This window comes from Phoenix dactylifera, chromosome 1 (assembly GCF_009389715.1).
Source record: "Phoenix dactylifera cultivar Barhee BC4 chromosome 1, palm_55x_up_171113_PBpolish2nd_filt_p, whole genome shotgun sequence".
NCBI classification, from domain to species: domain Eukaryota; kingdom Viridiplantae; phylum Streptophyta; class Magnoliopsida; order Arecales; family Arecaceae; genus Phoenix; species Phoenix dactylifera.
This window is the reverse complement of record NC_052392.1, coordinates 11,496,090-11,520,045: the sequence shown is the minus strand read 5'-3', so window position 1 is coordinate 11,520,045 and position 23,956 is coordinate 11,496,090. Positions and strand designations below refer to the sequence as shown.

Here is a 23,956-nt window from a genome sequence, read left to right as displayed (position 1 = left end):
CCTAGACTTCTGACAAGCCATCAACTCCAGACGATAAGTAAAAAGCAAAGAAAATTTTGTGACGAGAAATGGTTAAAAGAAAAACATACTGATAGCATACAAATATCTTCCGGGATCGCGAAGACCGCATTCTTTCCCGTACCCGGTTTTCTTCCCCGTCCCTCTCCCTACCCCTTCTTATTCTTCTTTCCCACTGTCCTTTTTTTTTTGCTAAACTTCCCACTGTCCTTTTCAAAGGCTTCTTTTCAAAGGAATCCATCTCAGTTTGCTGTCTCCTCCTTTCCATCTCGGGGGTCGCCAGGGGCCGTCTTTCGCTCGTGAGTAGATCCAATCGTCTACGCTCTCTTCTTTTCAGCTCTTTCTTTCATGAGTTCTTGTTTTTGTTTACCGGGCGATGATTTCTTGATGAGCTTTATGTTTTGAGGCCGTTCGTTTCTTGATCTTGGGTGCTGAATCTTGTAGTTGCGTTCTTTGATTTAATCAGTGCAGATTGTTATGAAATCTTGGGATTCTTGATGTGGGTTCCTTGATTTTAACTTTTAAGCCAATCGTGCTCTTAATCTCCAGAAATAAAAACATAAAACTTCTAAGCAAATCGTGATCTTAAATTTGGGTTCTTTAATCTCTTCTTCTACTGTTTTACCTCGAATCCATGTATGTTGTTTAAACATTCGTTTCGTGTCGGAGTTTAATTCTAATGGATTCTTTCGTCACGACCGTTCAATCAAGATTTGGAAATAAACTCCATAATCCACCGAGTCTTGGTCTGGTGGGAGGACGAAGGCAAAGCAGAGAGTTCTGGTTGTTATTTGATAAAGATTGTTGCAGGATAGTTTTCTGGAAATAGTAAAGTAATTTGGATGCTTATATAATTGGACGGGGAGCGCTAGGGGCAGATGTCCATAGTCCAACTATAGTCACCAGTTTTCAAGATTGAGATTTCTTGGTGTGGTGCTGTAGACATCTGGTTAATTTAGTGGGAAAACATTAGATACCAACCTAAATAGTAGTGTGTCCTGCAACTATATTTATTCATGGTTAGTAAAAAAAGATAGCCATACATAATCATTTGTGACTGATAGCCAAAGCTCTTTTAAAATGGTTGTCCTGCTTAGAGCAGGTGGTTTTGAGTGTCATGGAACTACTTATGTGCATGTCTTGTTCCCTGGGAGCTGCAGATGAACCAGTTATCTACTTACTTAAATTAAATAGGAGTAGAGGTATTTATATCGTGCTACTGATTCAACATTTGATGGGATGTGGGTAATATTATCAGAAGGTCAACACCCCAGTCTTCGAAATCTTCTAGATACCTTTTCCCTTCATTTTTGTCACAATATTGATGTCTTTGCAGATTTACTCACTTGTTATGTGTTCTGTTTGTTCTCTGTATAAGTTTGCTGCTCCATTCATCCTAAATGATCCTCTTTCTTGTTTACCCTCTTCTCCTATCAAAATATGTCATCTATTGCTTCTCCAAAGCATTTAAGTTTATATGAGAGGAAGATAGATTTACTTGTTCTAGTGTGGCCTAAGTGATTTGAAATGTTTACCTATTACTTCATATGAATTGTTTATCTGCACATCACGTTCATCTCCTGGCTTCTTTTTTCACTATCACATATTATTTTATATTTTACACAATAAGTATAAAACCTAGAAGCAGTCTCCACTTAGATCTGTCATCATGTTATCAGACTTACGTGCATACAGTAGCCTAGGTGTTTATCAACTTCGTTTGAACTGGTTATGATGTGACATTATTTTGATGTAAACTGATATGACCACAGGTGAATTTGATACAAGAACATGCATAGCAAAATAAAAAATAAAATATATTTTTGTTGTGTAGTACTTGTTATGGAGGAATCCTGTTTAAAAATATAAAGTAGACATTGAAATGTGAAAGAGTTTCAGTTTAGTAAATCCTGGATCCTATGGATGATGAGAGGGGGGAAAATAGTGGAAAAAGGATCTTATTGTCCTGAAAGTTTTAGGTAAAGTATCTCATCAAGATATTCGATGATTGAATTTTGTCCTCATTTATGATAGACCATACTTCTGTTCCTTTACTTCAAAACATTAGTGTTATATCTGTTAAGAATTGAGTCTTCAGAAGAACTAATGTGAGTATTCTTTTACCCCTGCAATCACCATTGCCATTACCTTGTTAGCTTATCTTCCCTTTGCAAAACTTTCTGTCCTAATCATGATTCCCCTTGTGCTTCATTTCCTGCAATCACCTATTCAGCTTCTCTCTCTCTCGCCCCCCCCCCCCCCCCCCCCCCCCCGCGACCAAACTGGTTCAATGCAGAAGGCCAATGCCTTCTTGACCCCATCATTTATTTAAAAAAATTATAACATATTATGAACTTATTTGTTCTTTTTGTTCATTAAAATTTCTGTAAATAACACATGATGGCATCATTAGAATAAGGTTCAAAAGTCACGTTTAAGTTATATAGATTAAAACAAATCTGGGAGAAAACAAATTGAGTTCTCAAATGGATTGATACTGATCATCTTTATACCCTTCAAATTGAGTCATCACTGAGGCACAAACCTCTTTAAGATTCTAAAGAGATTAAATTGTGTCCATGTTCATGAAGGTTTTTGTGAGGGCTCGGCCCATTGACCAACCTGCACTTGCCTGGCCTGTGGGTCGGCTCGAAGAGGCTAGGCCCAAGGCCACACAATGCCCTATGGCACGAAGTGATAGAGAAGAAGACTCCTATCAGGTGACACCATGCCCTATGGCACGAAGCGACAGAGAAGAAGACTCTGTCCCCCGAATCTGGTGAAAATCGAGGACTCCTAGGACAATCCAAGTTCATCTGGGACTCGAAGACTTTGCTTATTTAACTTTCCTCCTCCTTGAATTTCCTCCACTGGAACATCAAGAATAGCCGCCGATTTCAAGCTTCTTCTTCGAGCCTTCTTCCTCGTTTCCTCACTGGAAAAAGTCGCCGGAGGCTTCGCCGGACCAAGGTAAATATTCCTCGTCTTGCTCCCCTTCCTTTTCTAGCAATTTAGCAGACTTTGCTTGGGTTTTAGCTGGCAAATCGCCAAGATTGGATCTGAAATGGGGTTCCATGTTTCAGCTCCCTTCTTTCAAGCATGCCGCCGCTGCTGGCTGCCTTCCGCCTCATGTCTTCACCTCTGGCCGCCATCTCGCCGGACCACACAACCATAGCTACCAGCCGTCCTTTCTTTTATTTTGCCGAGGAAGAAGAAAGAAAGAAAGAAGAAGCAGAGAGAGAGAACCATCCATCTCTTTCTCTTTTATTTTCTCTCTCTTCTTTCCACTCTCTACTTTCTCTCTCCTATTTTCACTTTCTCTCTCTACTTTTTGTCTCCTCTCTCCACTCTCTCTACTTTCTCTCTCTAGAATGTCCAAGAAATTCGGTATTGGGTTCTGTTGACCTGATTTACGAACCTGAGTTGACCCCTATAAACGATCTTGGTTCCGTCCTGGTGCCCGGGCTGCCTGTTGGACCAATCACCTCAACCATGTTGAATATCCCTAAAACTTCCATTGAGGAACCATGTTGATTAACCTTGGTCTTGATGGAGTCCATGCCCTATGATTTATTCCAATCTCTCAAGTTTGACCCATTCGGAACTGCTGAACACTGTCACCCGACCAACCGTCTTCTTTTACTTATTTTAATTTGAATAAAAAATTGATCTCGCTTTTATTGTTTTTAATAGGGTTAATTGAATCGTTGTCATCCGATCAACCGTTTTCTTTCTTATTTATTTTAATTTGAATAGAAATTGATCTCGCTTTTATTGTTTTTAATAGGGTTAACCGAATCACTTAGTAAAGTTTGACGGCTTAAGACGAAATAGGTAAGTAAATCTTATGCTCCTTACTAGTTTTCGAACTTGTAAGTAAGCCTTATACTTCTTACTAATTTTCAAATTTTTACTTATTTTCTGGTATTATGAAAATATGAAAATAGTGTTAAATGTTAATGATATCATGTTTTTTTAAAATTAAGGATCAAGTAGACGATATTATGAAACTCATGATTTATTGCGAATTAATGGATCCATGATTGTTTTACCATTAAGCACTATTCGTTAACTATTAACTCCATATTTATGAAATTGTATTTTTGTTATGAAAAGAATAGTTTCATGATTATTCTATTGTTAAATGCTTATTTATGGGATATGAACTCTATAAAGCCATTTAATAATTTATTCATGTATGATTCAAGAAAATATGATTCAAGAAATATGACTTCAGAAAAATTGTCTTAAATCTTAATGACTATGGCAAAAAGGCTCTCAAATAGCTATGTATGGCCTTTGAAAGTGGGGTAAATCAATATTTAGTTTTATACGACCCTGCCAGCGGATAATAGTAGTTGGCATGCGATCCTGCCAATGGATAATAGTAGTTGGCATACGACCCTGCCAGTGGATAATAGTAGCTAGCATACAAACTTACTAGCGAATAATAGTAGTTAGCATACGACCGTACCAATGGGTGATAGTTGTTGGTGTTTGTCGATTACGATCCTGTCATGGGTATAATAGTGACCTTAGCATTTAGTCTAAGGGTAGTAGTTTGATCAATGATATAGTTAATTAGTAAATGCTTTATGATTTTATTTATGCTATACACTAGGAACCATGTTTATGAAATACGAATGATTTATGCATGCATGATTGGCTTTATAACTTGTTTTAATATACTGTACTATAAAATGCTTTATTTTGTAATATCTATTATTTTTTTTAAATGATGCATTGACATGCAAAAATTTATGCTTGATCCGGTAAGATAGTGGAAGATTTACTTACTGAGCTGTCACTCATATACCTCTATTTTTTTATCTCTCCAGACGAATAGGGTTGATAGAAATGAAGGATGGTCCAAGCTTAAAGTTCGCGTTAGCAAGCTTGGCGATCTATATAGCAGAGCAAAACTTTAGTTCTTCAATTGATTAAGAATTTGTAGCTAGTGATTTTCTGAATATTGAAAATTATGGATTTGGTATTTATGTTTGGATTTAGACGCTCTAAACCAGTATTGGTTGTATTTAATGGATAATGAAATTGGATTTCTATTGATTCTATTATTTTTGAGATAGATTTGAAAGTTAAATGTAATGTTGGCTTCGTGTTATCGTGGGATAAACCCCTCGATAGCACGGTCGTATCATGTTCCGGATCTGGGGCATGACAGTTTTAGGCAAAATATGTCATCTCAATATCGGGCCTCATATTGGTACCATGCTATTGCTGCGTCAATATGGGTACGGTTCGGCGTATTGAGTGTCGATACACCTCTAGTATTGAACCGGTATGGTATGGTATGCTTCGTCCCGTTCAGTTCAGTATGGTATGGCGTACCATAGTTTTAGGTTTGACATATTGGTTGGCCTACTCTCCTACAGTTTCCTTATATAAATATTCAGTTGTCTTATGATGTTATATGCAGATGTTAGACACTTGATGCCAAGCTATAAATCTCTAGTAAATTCCATGCATGAATACTGAAAATGTTTTATGTCCTAGATGTCTTTGCAGCTGAAAATACAATTTTATAATTTTGATTATCTTGTAAGAAAAATCATAATCTTTGCGAGAGAATCAACGAGTTGATGTTTAAATGCAGTTCTTACTAGATCTGCCTTTCCAGATTTCAAGTATTGGATTCTGTTGACTGGTTTGATAGACAAACCATGTGTGACATTCCTCCTTACTGACCTTTCCTGCTGCAGCTATGATGGGACATTCTCACTATTTATTGGTTGTTATGCTTTCAACCTATTTTCATGTCATCTGGTGAATGTTATGTTTCTTGCCTTACTGGGATTCGGTTTATCTTCGCAGCGGCCAGCCAGTACTTGATTACTTTCTGGGATCAAGTAACTTGTGGCAAGTGTGCTTGGTTAATATTTAGGTATAGCTCCACAACATATGAATCCTTTGGATGCTTGTTGTGTTTATAACATATAATTTTCATTCAATATTTGCAGATTGATTCAACCCAAAAATGGGGATATATCTTAGCACTCCAAAAACTGAGAAGTTTTCTGAAGACGGTTCAAATGCCAAACTTGCATTTGGTTTGTCATCTATGCAAGGCTGGCGTTCAACTATGGAAGATGCAGTAAGTACTATATGAAGCTTTTATGTTTTCCATAATTCATAATAGTGTCACCAGCTATGAATTATTAAATGTCATCTCATGAATTTATAACAATATGGTGAAATATCTTACGACAAATCAGTTAAGTGCTTTCCTAAACAATTATACAATCCAAGGATGTAGTTTGATATGATAATCGGGTTCCACTAAATGATTGTTTGATAGAAAATAAAGTATTCTGGAAGCAAACTAGTTTCTTGTCATCCATCGTTGATGTATTTTCTTTACATTGATCTATTTGAATACATCTCTCAGCTCAAAAATAATTTTTACATTGATATTAGAAATAATTTTTTTTTTGTTTTTGGTACAACGGTGACTCATACCAATCTAGCATGAGTACAACCAAGAAAGTCAAAAAAAAAGATTTGTTGAAGAAGAGTGGCAACCTCATGGTTCTCCCAGAGGACCCCACCTGAATGCTCTGTAATGAAGAAAACGACCCAGTCGGCAGCCCTGTTTGCCTCTCGGTAGACGTGAGTGGCCCAAAAAGTGCCACAACCTCTCGACAACCTGCGGATGTCCAGTAGCAGTGGGTGTCCATCACCGGTCCTATGTAGACTCAGGATCCACTCGATGACCATGGCAGAATCTCCTTCAAGGTGGTGCTATCCACTCCCAAGACGAGCCTCGCATAGGTAAGACCTTCCCGAGCGGCTCTCAGCTCCGCTCCGGGGATAGACATGTCAAAAATGTGTCAAATCCTGGCCGCTATAAGTCTAGAGTCGTGACTCCTGATCACAAAGCCCACCCTCTCTTGCCACCGCCATCAGTCACACTACCAACGAAGTTCACTTTGAAAAAGCTTGAGAGCGGGGGCTCCTAAGAGATGAAAACCATTTCGGTCCCTGTAAAAGCTGAATGGGAGTTTCGGATGTCTCTAACCGTCCCAGATGAAATAAGATGAAACAACAATAGGCTGAGCGATTTCAGTAGCATGTAGAAGTGCCCTGTCCATCACGATCCTTGGATGCCAAATATGGGAGGCCACTTAAGCACATCTGATACCTCGAGCTACAGTAGTGGGCTCATAGAATCCTTCAAGTAGCTAAGAAAATCCTCAACCGGGGACGTGGACTACAGAGGGCTCGAACCTGCCAAGGATCCCTCCAAATCTGAATCACCTACGGGCAACCAAACAAGACATGGGTGATGGACTCCTCGACCTCTAGGCATCCATCACAGGTAGGGTCGATCTTCAACCCCTATCTAGTCAGCACACTCTTGGTCGGCAAACAACTCTATGCCACCTTCCAGATGAATAAAACTACACGAGGGTGAATGCGAAGCCTCCAGATCTAGCCACCGTCAATCCATCGGGCCACCTTCATGCTAACCAAGTCATGAAGATCTCGAGCACTGACCTTTGACCTGCTGGTCACTCTCCAGACCCTCATGTCCGCAACCTCTCTAGTGGAAATCGGTAGAACCAGGATTCTCTCAGCTAGCTGCACCCCAAAGACTTGCCGAATGGTGCCCTCATTCCATCTTCTCTCATCCGGGATGATCAGATCACAAACTTTGCGGCCGACCAAATTCTCCATATTGATTATGGTAGGCCAGAACCCAAACGACTGCTCCGTCAGCTATCTATCATCCATCACGTCAATAGACTGACCATCTCCCACAAACCATCTGATTCTGGGGCGCAGGCACAAATCTCCCTCTAGATGAATGAAGCATGTCGCCCAGTCTGGATATTGTGTGCTGAGGTCCGCGCGCTATATTTGGCACTCATCAGTGTACTCCAAAGACTTCGGCTTAAGAATATACCTGCCTATGTGTCTGGTAGTAAGGAGCTCTTGCCTCATAAGCAAGAAGAGAATTTTCAGCCCTCCGCTGCTAAGAGGCTGACAAATCACCTTCCAAGCCATCAGGTGAACTCCACTTTTGCTCTCCCATATGAAGCATTTAAACATCTACTCCAAGATCCTCAATGGTGCCATGGGCATAATAGTGTTGGACAACAGGTATATCGGAGCTGAACTGAGGACGGACTGTACCGGGGTGACTCTGCCATCATAGAAAGAGTGCCCAACTGCCATTCCTCAAGCCTTTGCCTAATGCTTTGTTCTATGTTGGTGCAATCCGACCTACGAAGGCGTCGACCGGTGATAGGCACCCCCAGATATCTCAAGATGCCCTCCTACTCGCCCATATCCAGCAATTTCTTAATAGTGGTCCTAAGCCGCGACTTGGTCTTCAAACTGAAGCAAATAGTTGACTGGCCAGGTTGACCTGCTGTACAGTACTCTGCCAAGATCCTCCGAATCACATGCGCAGACGACCTGGTAGCTTAGGGCAGAAGCATACCATCATCGACAAATAGGAGGTGCGAAATCGAAACAGAAGCCAGCACAAGCCTATAGGCCTCCAGGCCTTGGGACACTGAAGCAGCCCGAAGGGCTCTGGATAAGACGTATGCACAAATGATGAAGAAGAAAGGAGAAAGCAGGAAGCCTTATCGAAGTTCGACCAAAGACTCGAAGAGCTACGTAGGCATACCGTTCATCAATATGGTGAAGGAAGGAGCCTGAACATAGCCCATAGTCCATCCGATCCATGTCTCGTGAAAACCGAAGCTCTCCAATAAGTAAATCAAGAAGCACCAACTCATCTGGTCGTAGGACCTCTCCATATCGAGCTTGACACCCATCAAGCCTTTTCGGCACGAGGCTCTTTGGAGATCAAATATGAACTCCTAGGCAATGAGGACATTGTTGGAGATATTGCGACCTCCAACGAAGGCCCCTTGCTCGGGACTAATGAGCCGGGATAGGATACCCCTCAGTTTGGATACCAAAATCTTTGCAATGGCCTTGTACAGGGTGGTGTATAGACTGATCGGTCTATAATAACCTAGCTTCGTGGCATCCTGCCTTTTCGAGATCAGAGTGATAAAGATCCTCTTCCAGGCTTTGGGTATCAGAGCCGTCCTGAAGAACTGCTAGATGGCCGCAGTCACATCCTACCTAATAATAAACCAATATCTCCTGAAGAAGATTGAAAAAACCCATCTAGCCTCAGGGCCTTATCCTCGTCCAAAGACCAAATAGCCTCTGAGACTTGCTTGGCCGAAATCGGCCTAACAAGAATAATGTTCTCCTTCGATGCCCTCTTCATCAGTATTGGCTCGAAGGGCGACCCACTGCTGCCAATCCGAGCTGTCCACCTCGATCTAAAGAACTGAAGGAGCTCCATACTGATAGTACCCAAGTCATCTTTTATCTGACTGCTGATGTCCCTAAGGCTTCTGATTTTGTTCCTTTGTCTCCTAATGATCGTCGACTGGTAGAAGAATATGGTGTTCTGGTCTTCCTCCGTAATCCATTGCACCCTCGATATCTACCTCCAAATGGCCTCCTGCTGACGAAGAAGCGGGTGATGCATGGCTAACTATGCTCCGAGCTCCACCAACTCCCACTCGGACAAGCCCCCACTCTGCTTCTCTTGAGATTAGAGGTTGTGGCAATAGAAGCTTCTGCCTCCATCCTCCTAAAGATATTGCCCATCTCTTTCTGATTCCACTTCTACAATCGGCGCTTGGTCGGCTCCAGTTTATGAGTGACCCTGCACATGGCATTGTCGCGCATTGATGTATGCCAAGCCTCTTGCACAATGTCCCAAGACCACGGATAGGAGAGCCAAATAGTCTCGAATCAAAAAGGACTTCGATATGGGGTAAAGGACAAAGTACTACTAGGATGGGACAATGGTCCGAAGCGATACGTGGAAGATGGCACACATGATAGTCCGAAAAGAGCTAAATCCATCCAGCTGTGATGAAGGCCTTGTCTATTCTCTCGCAGACTCTCGCTTGGCCCATTCGATTATTGCACACGTGAATCTCTGCCCTGTGAAGCCGAGATCAAGCAGGCTGTTAGCTATGATGAAGTCCTAAAACTTTCTGATCTTAATCTTACTAGTGAAAAGCTTGCCCCTCTGTTTCTCTTGGGGGTCATTTATGCAATTGAAATCACATGCTACTATAGTTGGAAAGCCTTGTTGAACCAAGTTGGCCATCTCACCCAATAGCACTTGATGCTCACTGTAGTCAGAGCTAGCATATACAGCAAATAAAATCCAAGTAGTCCCATTTTCTTTTGAGATCACCATAATAACCTGTTGGTTACAATTGTGGAAAATGTCAAATTTGCGCCTCCTAATCTCCATATCACTACAATACCACTCGACAAGCCTTAAGACTCTACTGCATAGAAGCCTCAAGATCAATGAAAGGAACACCTGACACGCTGAAGACTTCTACCCGAGAGGCGAGTCTCAAATAGGACACATACCTCAGGGTCATGTTGATGCACTAGCCTTCGGAAGGCAGGACTAAAGGAGGGCTTTCTGGCCCCATGACAATTTCACATCAAGATTTTCATTATGCAAAACGGAGGTTGCCCCGGGCCTCTTCGTCAGCCTCCGCTCGCAGCTCACCTGCCATAAAATTCTCCTTTGGCTCGGCTCCCAAATTCGAGCCTAGCACCGCGATGTTCAGCTGGTGGAGCGCTGAGTCGTGGTCGACCCGATGCAGGCCCAACCCATCCCCCTCAGCTAGAGGGCCCATTTGCATCACCGCAACCCTATTGTCCTTCTCGCTCATCACCAGCCCACTAGAGGTCGCAATCTCTGGGGTAAAATGGCCACTCGCCTCCCCAGTCGGACCGCCTGCATCACCCATCGGAGCCTCTATGTCGATGACTGGAGCTCCTCCGGTTAGCTCCATAGACCTTGAATCATCCGTTGGCGATGAAGCAATAGCCGGTTGCCGTGATGAGCCTCACCCCTCCCGACCTGTTGGTCGGACCCAACACCACCTCCCAAGGTCCCAACCTCTCGGAGGCCGGTCGATTGAGATGAACGAATGGATTCGCGTCGATGGGGATCGCGATCCCCCTTGGCTGGTGAAGGTTCCGCGCCCGTGGATGTGGAGTCGGGTCGGGACTATGATTCCTAGACTCCACCTGGCCCAACACCCCCGCGATCAGTGGATGGGCTCCTAGCCTCCGTCATTATTGTGTTGGCCCACTGCCCTTTGCTCGGCCCGGCAGGCCTACTTCTTGGGCCCGACCCACAACGCAACTCGGTTCAAGGCTTGACCAGGTCTAGTGCTAAGTTGACTCGCCCCTTCAGCAATTTGCACCAAGTCACCGGCCCGAACCCCCTTCTCCGGTGACTCCTTCAGGTCACCTTGGTTGGTTTCTGCCAACTGTCCAAATTTGGGGGTGAATCAGGCGAGCTCGTCCTGTTTCGTGGGGATCTCGGAATAGACTGGGAGGAAGCCGGCCTAGAAGCCGACTCGGGGGTGGACTCGTTCACCTTCTTTGGATGGATTCCAATCTTGGAAGCCCTAGGCTGCTGGATCCTAGATATGGCAAGCCAGGAACCAAAATGGGGCGGCACTCACCATTGACTAACCACCACCTCCATCTGACCCGAAGCCTCCAAAGGAGTTTCCACCACCATTGGAGTTGGAGTCGCCCTTGTTGACGCCCCCTCCACCGATGCCGACATGGGATGAGGGTGTCGGCGCACGTCTGGCCAATCTGGCCACAAAAATAGCAAAACACCAGTAGGTTCTCATACACGAAAGCCTTCTAGAACGTCTGCAATCGTCCCTTAATGAAGACCCCAGGCTTGAGTGGATCAAGGGCGCTGATCTCCAGCTTGACCCAAGCGAAACCGAGCTTCCATTGCTGATGGTGAAGTCATCCGAGGCCAATGGCCAGCCAGCTACCACCACGATGTCCAAACTCTTTCTCCCAATACTCTAGTGGGAGACACGAAAGGCAGAGCCAGACGACAACCCTGTTCACCACATTCGTGCCTGGGACGAAGTCCGGCACCCATTTTTCCATGGCAAGCAGCTAGCCTGCCACCAACCCGGAGCCACCGTCTAGAGCCATGTTCCAATCGTCTTCGCACTTAAACCAGAGTGTGTGGTGATCCTCCGCCATCGGAAATGATTCCACTTCGCAATCCAGTTTCCCTTTAAACTTCAACTCCCGGGCGACCCACTCCGCCGGAACTCTCGGGCCGAGGCTTCGAACGATGATCGCCGTCAAGTCCCAAGCCTTCCTGGACGCTTCCACCCACTCCGACGGCAGTTCGAGAACCTTTGTGAAGTGTCGGAGGTTCTCAAGCTCCTTCTCCAAGATCTTGTAACTGGTCCACGCCGGCTGCCGGGGAGGAGGGGGGGCATGAATCACCGTCGACCATGAGGGGCTTGTCTCTACTCTCCTTGGAAGCAGCTGATCCTCACTACTAGTGGAACCCTTGGCAGGCCTCGACCGTCAATCTTCACTGCTAGAGGACTCCTTCACCACTCTCGTGATCCGGTCACCCATCGTCTTCGCTCGCCAACAGTTCGAGAGAAAGCTCCAATAACAGCACGAAGATTAAAGTGGCATCTCAGTTGGCCACACAAGGCGCTCCCAGCTATGAAATGAATCTTTGGAGGCCTTTTGTTACATCTGTGCCAGATATTTTCATTTATACCTTGCTTGTAAGGTAGCACATTGAAGTATCAGAAGCCTATGACGATACCTTCTGAGTGGGAACTCTGCCTGTTTAGCCACTTCATGTGAAAGAATTCAAATACACCAGATTAGATTAAATAATTTTACCATCTACGATAAAGATAACTATGAGTTAGCAAATTATAGAAGATAATAACTAGAATTAAAGCAAAAGAAAAAAAAAACATGGTCAAAGCTAATTCAGCTGTGTACATAAGCAAAATTCACAGATGGCTTAAATATGTGTGGATGTAATTTTCAAAATGATGTTATGAAAAGCTTTAGGCACAGCCAGATTAGCTTTTTCCTACCACTTACACAAAATACTGACCTAGGTTCCCTTTCCTGCCATGTGAATCATTAAATGCAAATGGTTTGTGACTCATTATGATCTCTTCATGCAGATCATTAGCTCTTGTGGGTCTTTACATTTGTAATATCTTTATGTCATTTTTTCCCCAAATGTTTTGTGATTCGCATTCTCATTACTTGCAAACATTTTTTCTAGCATGCTGTTGTGCCAGACCTTGACAATTGCACATCATTCTTTGGTGTTTATGATGGCCATGGAGGTAAGTCACAGATATCTTATTTTTATGTCCTCTATGAACTTTATATAATTATAACAACTTATCCTTTCATGTCTTTAGCTTTAGTTTCTGGTTCAGTCATGGTTCCATTTGAGATTTTTATTAAAATTTGTGCTTTATTAGCAATTGCACAGTTTTCCAGATGCTATATACTTTCCTCTTCACCTTAACTACATGTTCATGATTTTATTTTTTGGTCTATTTAATGTATGAGATATGAGAAGTTTTGTTCATGCATGTCATAAATAGACTGACGCTCTGTTAATCAATATTGAATTTTTTAAAGAAAGTGCACCTATTCTAGTAGCTACCTCAGAAGGATGCACTAGTTTAAAATTGTACGCCCGCCTAGGGTTCTTGTATGAACTTGACCCAACTTGTACACATTGTGATATTACACTATGATTTGGAAATCATCTGTATTTCCCTCTTATATTTGCCAGCATATTCGAAGTCTTGATTCAACATATTAAATTATCAGAGGATTTGAAAAAGGTAATTTGAGTGCTGGTTGCTAGTGGGTTGATTGTGGTACGTAATAAGAAATGTATTAGTTCTGATGTGTCATTGTTAAGGAATATTTTTTGCCTGCACCAAAGCTGTGCGATCCCTTAAAAAGGTGATGGCTATTGTATCTGAGTATATTTTTTCGAGATTTATCAATTTATGTTCTCATTTTTACTGAATGGTGTGTGTTTCCGATAATAAATGTTGGTTATTCTTCACCTCATTTTAATGTTCTTGTGTTATATTCACAATGAACATCTTCTTACCTTTTTTTTTGTTGGGGGCTGGGGGAGGCTCACCAGAATGAGTATTATAGCAATGCATTCATGGCAATTATCAAGCTCACCTTATCATTTTGTCTTAGTTTTACAGATCGAAGCACTGATCTGACCCCAAAATTCTAGTGAGTTATTCTGTGAGCACCAGAGGTAGCCCTTGAGCAGAATAAGCACCATAAAAACAATCCAGATGTTTGGAATAATGCGTGAAGGTTATCATAAAAATTACCTGCACTGAGCTCTAGAATGTTTCTTGTTGACCCAGAGTCTTTAATTTGGATTTATGCACATTTAAACCAAATACCTTATGGGACTCAAATCCAGAATTCTGCCAATACTTTATCATTGTAGTAGTTCCCTGTGAAAGCCTGAGTGGCAACTGGAGACATAATGCCATATACTGGTTTATCTGAATATTCATTATTCGTTACCTCACTAGATGTTGATGAAGCATCTTTCTCCAAAGATGGCTGCTGTGCTAGCATTGATGCATAATAGACACTGGTCCCATAATCATGAGCTATAGTTACCTTGGAGAATAGATTGTGAAGCAGTGTCTCTCATTGGATTTCCCTAGTTTTCTTTTTAGTTTTCATTTGGCCTTATCATGACATTGTAATACCAGTTCAAATTGATGTCCTCATTGCACTTACAGGAAAAGTAGTAGCCAAGTTCTGTGCGAAGTATCTGCACGCTCAAGTACTCAAGTATGAAACTTATATGGGTGGTGATTTAGCTGCTTCAGTACAAAAAGCTTTTTTCAGGTAAGCTATTGTTCCATATATTTTTTCCCATATTCTGCTTTTTGCTTCAATGCTTATTTCTTAACTGGAGCCAAATAATGGGAGCGCTTAGTAAGTTGATGCACGTGTGAAATGCTATGTAATTCTATCTTTGCAGAATGGATGAGATGATGCGAGGACAGAGAGGGTGGAGAGAATTAGCTGTACTGGGAGATAAGATAAACAAATTTACTGGCATGATTGAAGGCTTGATATGGTCCCCAAAGGGCAGTGATTCTAATGGCCGCTCAGATGACTGGGCTTTCGAAGAGGTACATTTGAATGATACTTTTCATAGTTTTTTCTCTAGCATATGTCACATGAAAGCCTTGGGTGAAGCTGTGGTCTAACCATGTTATGTCTGCATTTTTCTTTTTTTAAGAAAAAGGGTAAAAAAAGGAATAAGAGAAAGAATTGCAGGGGTGAAATATTTTTTCTCTAAAAAAGAAAAAGAAAAAAAAATGGACAAGAATATATAATTTAAGTGCTTAAGGTGAAGTCAATGCAAAACTGTATTCTTACTGGTTTGGCCTCATTCGAACACATGGAAAATAAGTAAATGATGGGACTGCAAGCATCCATCACAAGGTCTACAAAACCAGTACTGGGAACCTATTGGTGCATTATTGGTTCGACATAGTATGGTCAATATGAGATAGTATGTACCCCATTACCGATACGGGCTCTCAACATTTTTTTCTCACTCCCAACGATGGTACTTCCTAAAACCAGGTAGTATAGGTTGGCACCTGGCAGTACAAGATGGTTCTACTCGGTTTAGACTGGTATGGACTGAGTTAGCTCATATTCCAAATTGAACCCCAGCATTGTACCGGTATCTGACCAATACAAATTAGTATGATAGACCTTGGTCCATCAATTATATCTGAATTAACCATGTGCACATGCCGAGTTCATGTATGCATAAAATAATGCAGTCTGGAGATTGTGTTGAATCATCAGTAACTTTGGATGATCGGTTACTGATCCTCTGGATATTTTTTTTTTCAAATCAAGCCTTCATATTAGGTTATAGGGCCCATATCTAGGGAGTCACTATGCTACTCTATAAACATGGTGACCAAGTAGAAATGGGGGCATTTGTTTTTTGCATACCTTTTTCTGATTCACTGTTGTTAGGGCTTCACTGTTGGGGCAATTGATGGTTGTCAAGGGGAAAACAAAGTGTGTAAATCTAATTTTATCAGTTCAAAACTATAGTAAGCTATATCTGAATAAAGAATGTTAAAAGCAAAAGAAAGGGGAGGCTTAGAAGATTTTCTGGTTTAGGAAAAACTAGATGAAAGTTCAAGTGCTGTTTACATTCATTGGATAAGAAGCTAAGAGTGCTTTAATGTCACACCCCAAATCTAGAACATGATATGGCCATGCTACCGTGGAGTACTGCCTATGATAACACGAAGCAACTATGGAAACCTATATGAAAATTCATCTCCTATAAAATATATAAAAAAAAGGTCCAAAGTCTACCATCCTTTAAATAAAGAAACAAGTGCTGGTACAAAGCTTCTAAATATAAAATTCAAATGTTAAAAACCTATAACCTTAAAAATCCAATTAGCAACTATAATTCCATAATCAACTAATAAACTAAAATTCTATTGCAAAAGCATCCAAGCTTGCTAGCACGAACTCTAAGCTTGGATCATTTTCCTCTTCTAGCAACTTTATTTATCTGAAAAGAATAAAAAGAAAAATGAGTTACACAACTCAGTAAGCAAACTTTGCACTACCTTACATGGTGAAGCAAAAGTTTTACATGAGTCAATAATTGACTTTCATTAAAAATAGATTATTTCATAGTAACAATACAATAATTCAAGTCATAAAACCAATCATGCTTTCATATATGCATAAATCATGCAAATTTCATAAATATGGTTCTAAGTGTATAATGTAAATAAAGTCATAAATCATTTGCCATTTAGCCACGTCATAGTTCACAATAGTATTCTCGGATATTAACACTAAGGTTACTTTATGCTCGTGACAGAGCCATAATCGACTAAGTATCATGATTCATAGTTCGTATACTAACTTTATACTAGTTGGCAGGGGCATAATTCATATGCGAACTTTATATCCGTTGGCTGGGCTGTATGGAACTAGTTACATGTCTGCTCTACTTCTATGGACGATACATAGCTATCTGAGAGCTTTTAAAGCATTTATATTTTTTTCTTTAAATTATACATATATAAGTAGGTTGAAAAGCACTAAATGATATTATAGAGTTTACAGTTCATAAACAAGTCATAGTAAAATAGTCATAGAATCATTCTTTTCATAACAAAATACAATTTTTCATAATTTGGATTTCGTAGTTCATAAACAAGTCATAAACATTAAAACATTCATGGAACCATTCTTTTGATAACAGAACATGATTTTCATAATTTCATATGCTTAATCCTTAATTATAAGAAAACTATAGAATCGTCCATCTCAAACATCATTTATAATTTTTAAATTATTAAGCATTAAAAATAATCGACAATTTGAAAACTAGTAATGAGTGTAAGGGTGACTTACCTCTATCAATGACAAACTCAAATATGGTGTTTATCAGTCCGCACCAAACATGTCCAATTATCTAAAATCAAAATAGATCCAACTCGTCCACATTAACCATCAGGACAAGAAATAGATTATTGCTAATTCCCTAATCTCGGAGTTCTAATATTCGAAGTACCTAAAATAAATAAAGGGTTAAGATTTATCTCAATTTAGAGACTAGAGCATAAAATTCCTTGCTATGTTTCTTGTTCGGATGACACCACACAAAATCAAAGTCAACCATGAAAGGAGATTTGCATAGGAAGAAAAGACGAGGTCAGTCAGATGGTGATACCCGACAGCCCGAATTGGTCAGAGCAGTATGCTCAATTCATTAGATCAAGAAACAGGTGCCTAATCAGGTCAAGGGTAACATGCTAGAAGTTGTCAATGATGCATCCTAGGATCGCCGACGAAGGCTGACGTGGAAGAAGGATAGGTTCAGCTAGGTAGCAGCATCCAACAGCTTGAATCGGTCCGAGCTGTGTAGTCCAGCTGGTCAAATCATGTAACAAGCTAAAGTACAGGTAGCTTAATAGGGATTGATGATGATGGAATTTAGCGATGCCCAGCAAAAGTACCGGGATGGGGGCTGACGTGCTGCCTAGCTACCAGGGGGTTCAAGATCTTTTTACTAGGGTCAATCAAAATCATGGGGGAGGGATCCTCTGCTAGGGCCTACCCAACCCAAGAGAGTAAGGGAGAGAGAGCAGAGGGAAAGAGAGTAGAACAAGAAATAGAGGCTGAACAAGGCTTCACCGCCTCTCATCAGAAGGGAAAGAGGGCCCTGGCACTTGGTGGTGTCGCTGGTTGTTACGGCTGGTTAATACATGACTGGTGATGGCTACAATGGCCAGAAAAGAGGAGAAAAAGAGCGAGGAAAACAAGGAAAATTATCTTCCAAAATAGAGGATCATGGAGGTTAGGCATTGAATTGAGCCTCAACCGATCATCAGTGGTTAAGCTCCATTGTTTGGTCACTACGGCCAAGGAAGGGCTCATCCGAGACCAGTAGCGGGGTCCTCAACTTGGAAACATGGCCAAATGGTTTAAACAGGGGAGGGTATTCCAGAACAGGGGAAGGGGTTGTCAAGAAAATCAAGCGAGGACACCAATACCTAGGGAGATTCCGGCCGATGACAGGGGTCTATTAAAGAGTAGCTCGAGAGAGAGAGGGGGAGAGAGAGAGAGGGGGGGACACCAATACCTCATCTTGGCGCGGTCATGGTGATGATTTCATTGGAAGAGAGAAGGTGAGTGCTACCGGTGGCAGTGGTTCGGCAATGGAACTCAAAAGGGGTGTGAGCTACTATTAAGTGGAGGTGGAGGCTAGAGTTTTCTAGCCTCTGATGCCCTCTTGGAAGTCTGAATCCCACCAAGAGTCATCAAAGAAGAAGACTTTTATCAGGAGTCTACTACCATTCAGGCATGTGCAAAGCACATCCCCAGCCCAAGTGAAAATAGATCGGGTCGGTCGATTAGTCCAGGAAGTCCCAGGCCAGTCCTGGTGGACCGGGCCTCACATTTAATAGTTGTTCCCTAGTCTTTTGGGTGAAAACCCGATTTAGACTTCCAGACAAAAGAAAAGGAAAATAAAAAACAAATAATGGAAGGGAAGAACAAGGATTTAGGGGTTTGAGTGCTCTAAGGACCCATCATTAACATCAAACCGTGTCTCAACTATTTCAGATTGGTGTTATAAATCCTCATACACCCATCCATCTTATCAAGGGTAGCTATGGTGTTACAAGCTTTTCCAAATCCTTTCCTAGAATTGGTTGCTTTGACATCTCCATCAAGGGGAACTATGAAGCGTATACTTGTTAGTAGCTGGGTAAACTGCATCAATTTATTTGTTTTTTTTTTAAAGCAGTTCTATGTATTTGATTCAAATTATTGACATAAGAATGACACACAATATTTCAACCATTGTCTTCTGTTGTTCTATAGTGCCCAAGAGTGTTGAGAACGTTGAAGGTTTCCTAGGACTTAGCTTTGTAAAGTTTCCGGTGTCCTCATAGAGTTTCGTGAATGTCTTTTTTTTTTTTGTCGTTTTGGAGATGGTTCAGCAGCCATAAGGTTAATTTTATACTGTTTTGTGGAGCCTAATTGGGCTCAATTAGGTAAGTTAAAGGTGTTTTGCTTCGCTATAAAAAGAGTGTATGACCAGCTGGTTTTGGGGAATGTTTTAAATTTTTAATTCTTTTGGATGGATGCTTTGAGTGCAGAAAATTTTAGGAGAAAGCTGGTTTGTTCTTCCTTTCCAAAATTTCAAAAAGGGAACTTTTATATGTTCAAATGGGTCCCTTGTATTGAATCTTAATGCACAAAATCATTGCCTTCATAATTCATATATATCAAAAATGTCATGACCTGAAACTTTGTGATCAGGGACCCCACTCAGATTTCTCTGGACCAACATCTGGATGTACAGCTTGTGTGGCTGTCATTAGGAACAACCAACTCATTGTTGCGAATGCTGGTGATTCTCGTTGTGTAATCTCAAGGAAGGGTCAGGTTTGTTAATTTGGCAAACCATTGTGCTGATGTTTTCTTCTGGTAATTCAAAAAGGATATTCTTGTTTGCTAACAAATTTATATGCAACATGTGCTTCGTCTGTTTTTTCCTTTTATAGGCATACAATCTGTCAAGGGATCACAAGCCAGAGCTTGATGTTGAGAAAGAAAGAATCCTTAAAGCAGGAGGTTTTATTCATGCAGGACGAGTAAATGGAAGCTTGAACCTTGCAAGAGCCATTGGTAACTTCCATACTACTGTTTGTGTACTTCTCTCAGAATAACAAGGCATCTTCAAATTTGTTTGCATATCTTGCATCTGATTCTGCCTGCAGGTGACATGGAATTCAAGCAGAACAAGTTTTTGCCAGCTGAAAGGCAAATTGTGACTTGCAATCCAGACATAAACATTGTGAGTAATCTACATTTTTATCCTCTGTAATCTTTGAATTTCATTGTGCTAATTATGACCTTTCTATTTTTGTTGTGAATTTTACTGGAAGGTGCTGATGTCATTTACTTTCTTTCATTTGTTAGGTGGAGCTTTGTGAGGATGATGACTTTCTCATTCTGGCATGTGATGGAATCTGGTATATCTTCCCTGCAACTCTGATTTTTAGAAAACCACGTTTAGTTATCATGTTCTCTTATTGAGTTTTCCAGGCATGCCTAGCATGTTTGTAAAACTAAATGCAAAACTGAGTTACTGGGGCGAGTGCTAGAGTTGGTTCTTATGTTGGGAAGTGATGGGGCCGGTGAGTAAGAATTGCTTGTTGTTATATCTTGTAGTCATAGAATTGCAATTTCCCTCGGGTCGGAGGGAACCGAGTTGGATTGAGAAATGGTGTTGAATTTGGAAAGAGGTCCCACACAATGGGACCTAGGGCAACAATATCTAAAACAAGATCCGCAATCTCGGTATCTTACCAGTTCGGTACATACAGTTGGTATGGTATGGCTCACACTCTATACCGAAATAGCTTTCTAACTATGTTTCTCAATTTTTATTTCAATACGTCTCGATACAGGTTGGTACACATTGGTATGGGTTCGGACGTACCTCGGTACGCCTCGGTATAGGTTTATACACCATAGTACAGGATGGTACTGCTCAATACAGGGTGGTATGGGGCTTGTACTGACTCAAAGTTGAGTTTCGTACAAGTTTCCTCCTGGTACATTATGGTATGCGCCGTACCGGACGGGTATGAGGCGGTACAGCAGAACATGATCTACAATATGAATTCTACAGTTTCTTCTAGTGCCAGAGGGAAATAGCATATGAAATAAGGATTTTAGGAGTTTAGGGGGCATTGTTGCCCTTCTCACTACACTCTGACTACATTACTAGACTACTGTATGGACTAGCATGATCCATTTATGCCTTCTGTGTCTCAATGATATATTATAGCTTGGTTAAGATTCAGAACTATTAATGGTTTGGCTAGATTTCCATCATGTGCATATTCTTTTGTAATGGATATCTTGTTAAAAGATTGTTTCTGTACCTACTTTTCCCAGGGAATGCATGTCAAGCCAGCAACTGGTGGATTTCATCCACGAGCACATAAAGACTGTGCGTATGCTATTTCCTCTTTTGAACTTTGTCAATCTTATTTGTCTCTAGCAAATGCTGCAAGCGATGAAAACAGGCAATAAGTAAATAATTGTTCCTCTGAATCCACAAACACTAATCAGCTACCATTTCTGAATCACTAAAAACTATAAATTTCAGTTTGCTCTTCTTGTAGAGAAAGGTCTATAATGTATGATTTGACACAGTATTTGCTTTCAGCTCTTTTAAAAGGTCTTTTAACTTTCAGCAGATATATTATCAAATGACTACAGTAGCCATCTAAGAGATCATTGGTTCGTTAGCTACTTAAATTTGAAAACTGAAACATTTTTGTTTCTCAAATATCGTCCTTTGCCTGATGCACATACCGCCTGGGACTGCAGGAGAGCCGCCTGTCTGCAGTGTGCGAGAGAGTATTTGATAGGTGTTTGGCACCATCAATAGCCAATGGAGAGGGATGTGACAACATGACCATGATCTTGGTCCAGTTTAAAAAACCCATCAAGTCCAGTGTTGCCAGCACATAGTATCACTCTGGTTAGCTGAGCTTGAAATTATTTTTGTGGCTCTGCCTTCCCTTATTGTTCAAAGTGCAAGATATGTAACAATGTGACCCTCTCTTTAGTTATATCTAGATTCACGCATCTATTCCATGTACATGATTAGCATGACTCAGTAGTGGTTGGCTTCAAAAGATGACATTTTGTGTCTAAATTGGCAGGTTCCTTTGGACTGTACATGTAATGTAATTATTTGGTCTTATCACATATAGAAAGCATATTCTTTCTCATTTATTTTCAGCATCAGCCAGCTAATTATGTCCGGTTGTTTTCTTTTTAGATTTTTTTTCTGCGAGTATATGTGACATAGAATGAGGCATATCAGGTTTTTCTGGGGGGAATGGAAGCATTCATCAATGGTCTTTTGGTTTATGAAACTAATATTTGGTGGGTGTTCAGAATAAGGATTCAAGTCCCATGGAACGAGGCTATTCCCAGTTTTTTCATCCTGATACTTGGAACGATGGATGTTCCATCCTACCCTGGTCTCTGTCCTGTCCTAATTTTGACCCGACACTTGGAATAGTGGGATTTAAATCTTTCCTTTAGAATATTTCACTGTTGTCATAGAAGAGACCCGATAGAATTTGAGGTTTTCTGATTTTCAAATCACTTTTTTCACAGATTACTGGTACTCGTGTCTTGTAAGTGATAATGCATGTGATTGAGTAGGAGTAGAAATCGGGGTTGAAGACACACTGTCCTAAAGTTCGCACTGTAGTAGTAGATATATGAACCACGTAGTTTGGATAAAAGTACAAATATACCATCTCCTTGACTAAAGCTAAGTTGCACTCAGAAATGTTCTGTTGAAGAAGGGAAACTATGTAAATTGAGTCTCTATCTGTCTTGCGGGCAGGAAAACAGGCAGCATTCGCTAACTGCAGCCATGGAAAGTGCGGGACTCCGTCTCATTTGTTTCTTGGTCCCGAGTTCCCTTCGGGTAGCCTCACGCCAGCCTTTCAAAACTCAATGCTGTAGGCTCCTGTAGATTTATTTCCCAGTTCTGACTGTCCAGTCTATTACTACACATGCATGAAAAGAGGGGAAACTTGATCCATGGTGACTGACCAGTATCGTTGTTGATGCTTGGCGGTAAGGGTGACGGAGATTCTGATGCAACACCAATACTTGGAGTTTCTTCTAGAGCCTAGATCATCATGTTCATGCTTAAGCTATATAAATGTGCATGATCATGATTAGGTATTACTAAAGTTTTAACGGTTCCGGCATTTCCTTTTCCTGAAAATGTGAATGTGATTCTATATATAATTTCTAACAACTTATGGCCACGGGAGAAGACTTGAAGCAATGCTAGCTTGGTTAAATCTTTGACTGTAACTGTGCAGCTTTTGTCAATGTATTGACGGTCCATTCCGGCTGTTTCATTGGCATTTTTTTTTCTTAATTATAAATTTTTTATGAACATCATGACATGGAGGCAATCTTTAATTCCTAAAGAAAAAGTGGGAAAAACAGAAAAAGACAGGAAGCTTTTTCTTTCATTTCTTTGTTTCCGGGTTTTTTTTTTTTTTGGTACGTGTAAACAGGACGGGCATGATAGGGCTGATCATCGAAGCAACAAAAGAGCTACTAATAAATCATCATCATCATAAAAACTTAGATTTCTAAGCTACTAATAAATCCTCTTTCATCGAACTTGGATTCTGGGCCACTACTAAGATCTCGTTTGGCAGGGCCGTTGACAATAAAACTTTTTAAAATAGAACTTTCTGGAGTAAAGCTTTTATAAAAAGCTATTTGCTATTTGGTAACTATATTTATAAAGTATTGTGTAACTTTAATATATGTTTGGTAAATAAACTGAAAAACTATTTTTTGTATGACAAAATGACCATAAAAAACATTGCATAGT

General features: G+C 40.9%; 1 protein-coding gene across 6 annotated transcripts; it reads left to right on the top strand.

The window, feature by feature from the left end:
• The first annotated feature begins 227 nt into the window (after window positions 1-227).
• LOC120110809 (probable protein phosphatase 2C 11) lies at window positions 228-22,314 on the top strand. 6 transcript variants are annotated; one of them, XM_039126506.1, is made up of 12 exons: window positions 269-317; window positions 5,851-5,920; window positions 5,997-6,130; window positions 13,202-13,265; window positions 14,724-14,832; window positions 14,969-15,122; window positions 19,819-19,944; window positions 20,064-20,187; window positions 20,280-20,356; window positions 20,482-20,534; window positions 21,466-21,520; window positions 21,904-22,314. In XM_039126506.1, exons 3-12 carry the CDS (start codon window positions 6,014-6,016, stop codon window positions 22,045-22,047), a joined length of 1,023 nt encoding a protein of 340 aa, XP_038982434.1. In that variant the 5' UTR covers window positions 269-317; window positions 5,851-5,920; window positions 5,997-6,013; the 3' UTR covers window positions 22,048-22,314. The 6 variants fall into 6 exon arrangements, with proteins under 6 accessions (XP_038982436.1, XP_038982434.1, XP_038982438.1 ...); XM_039126516.1 differs by lacking the exon at window positions 269-317 and adding an exon at window positions 21,771-21,813 and having other exon boundaries at window positions 5,904-5,920; XM_039126513.1 differs by lacking the exon at window positions 269-317 and adding an exon at window positions 21,768-21,813 and having other exon boundaries at window positions 5,904-5,920.
• Window positions 22,315-23,956: the final 1,642 nt, after the last annotated feature.

Bases quoted from the DNA above. Each gene is read 5' to 3' on its own strand.
- LOC120110809 (XM_039126508.1), top strand. From the start codon at position 6,014: ATGGGGATATATCTTAGCACTCCAAAAACTGAGAAGTTTTCTGAAGAC. The intron at 13,266-14,723 runs GTAAGTCACAGA...TTGCACTTACAG, and splicing joins TGTTTATGATGGCCATGGAG to GAAAAGTAGTAGCCAAGTTC. The intron at 15,123-19,818 runs GTACATTTGAAT...CTTTGTGATCAG, and splicing joins ATGACTGGGCTTTCGAAGAG to GGACCCCACTCAGATTTCTC.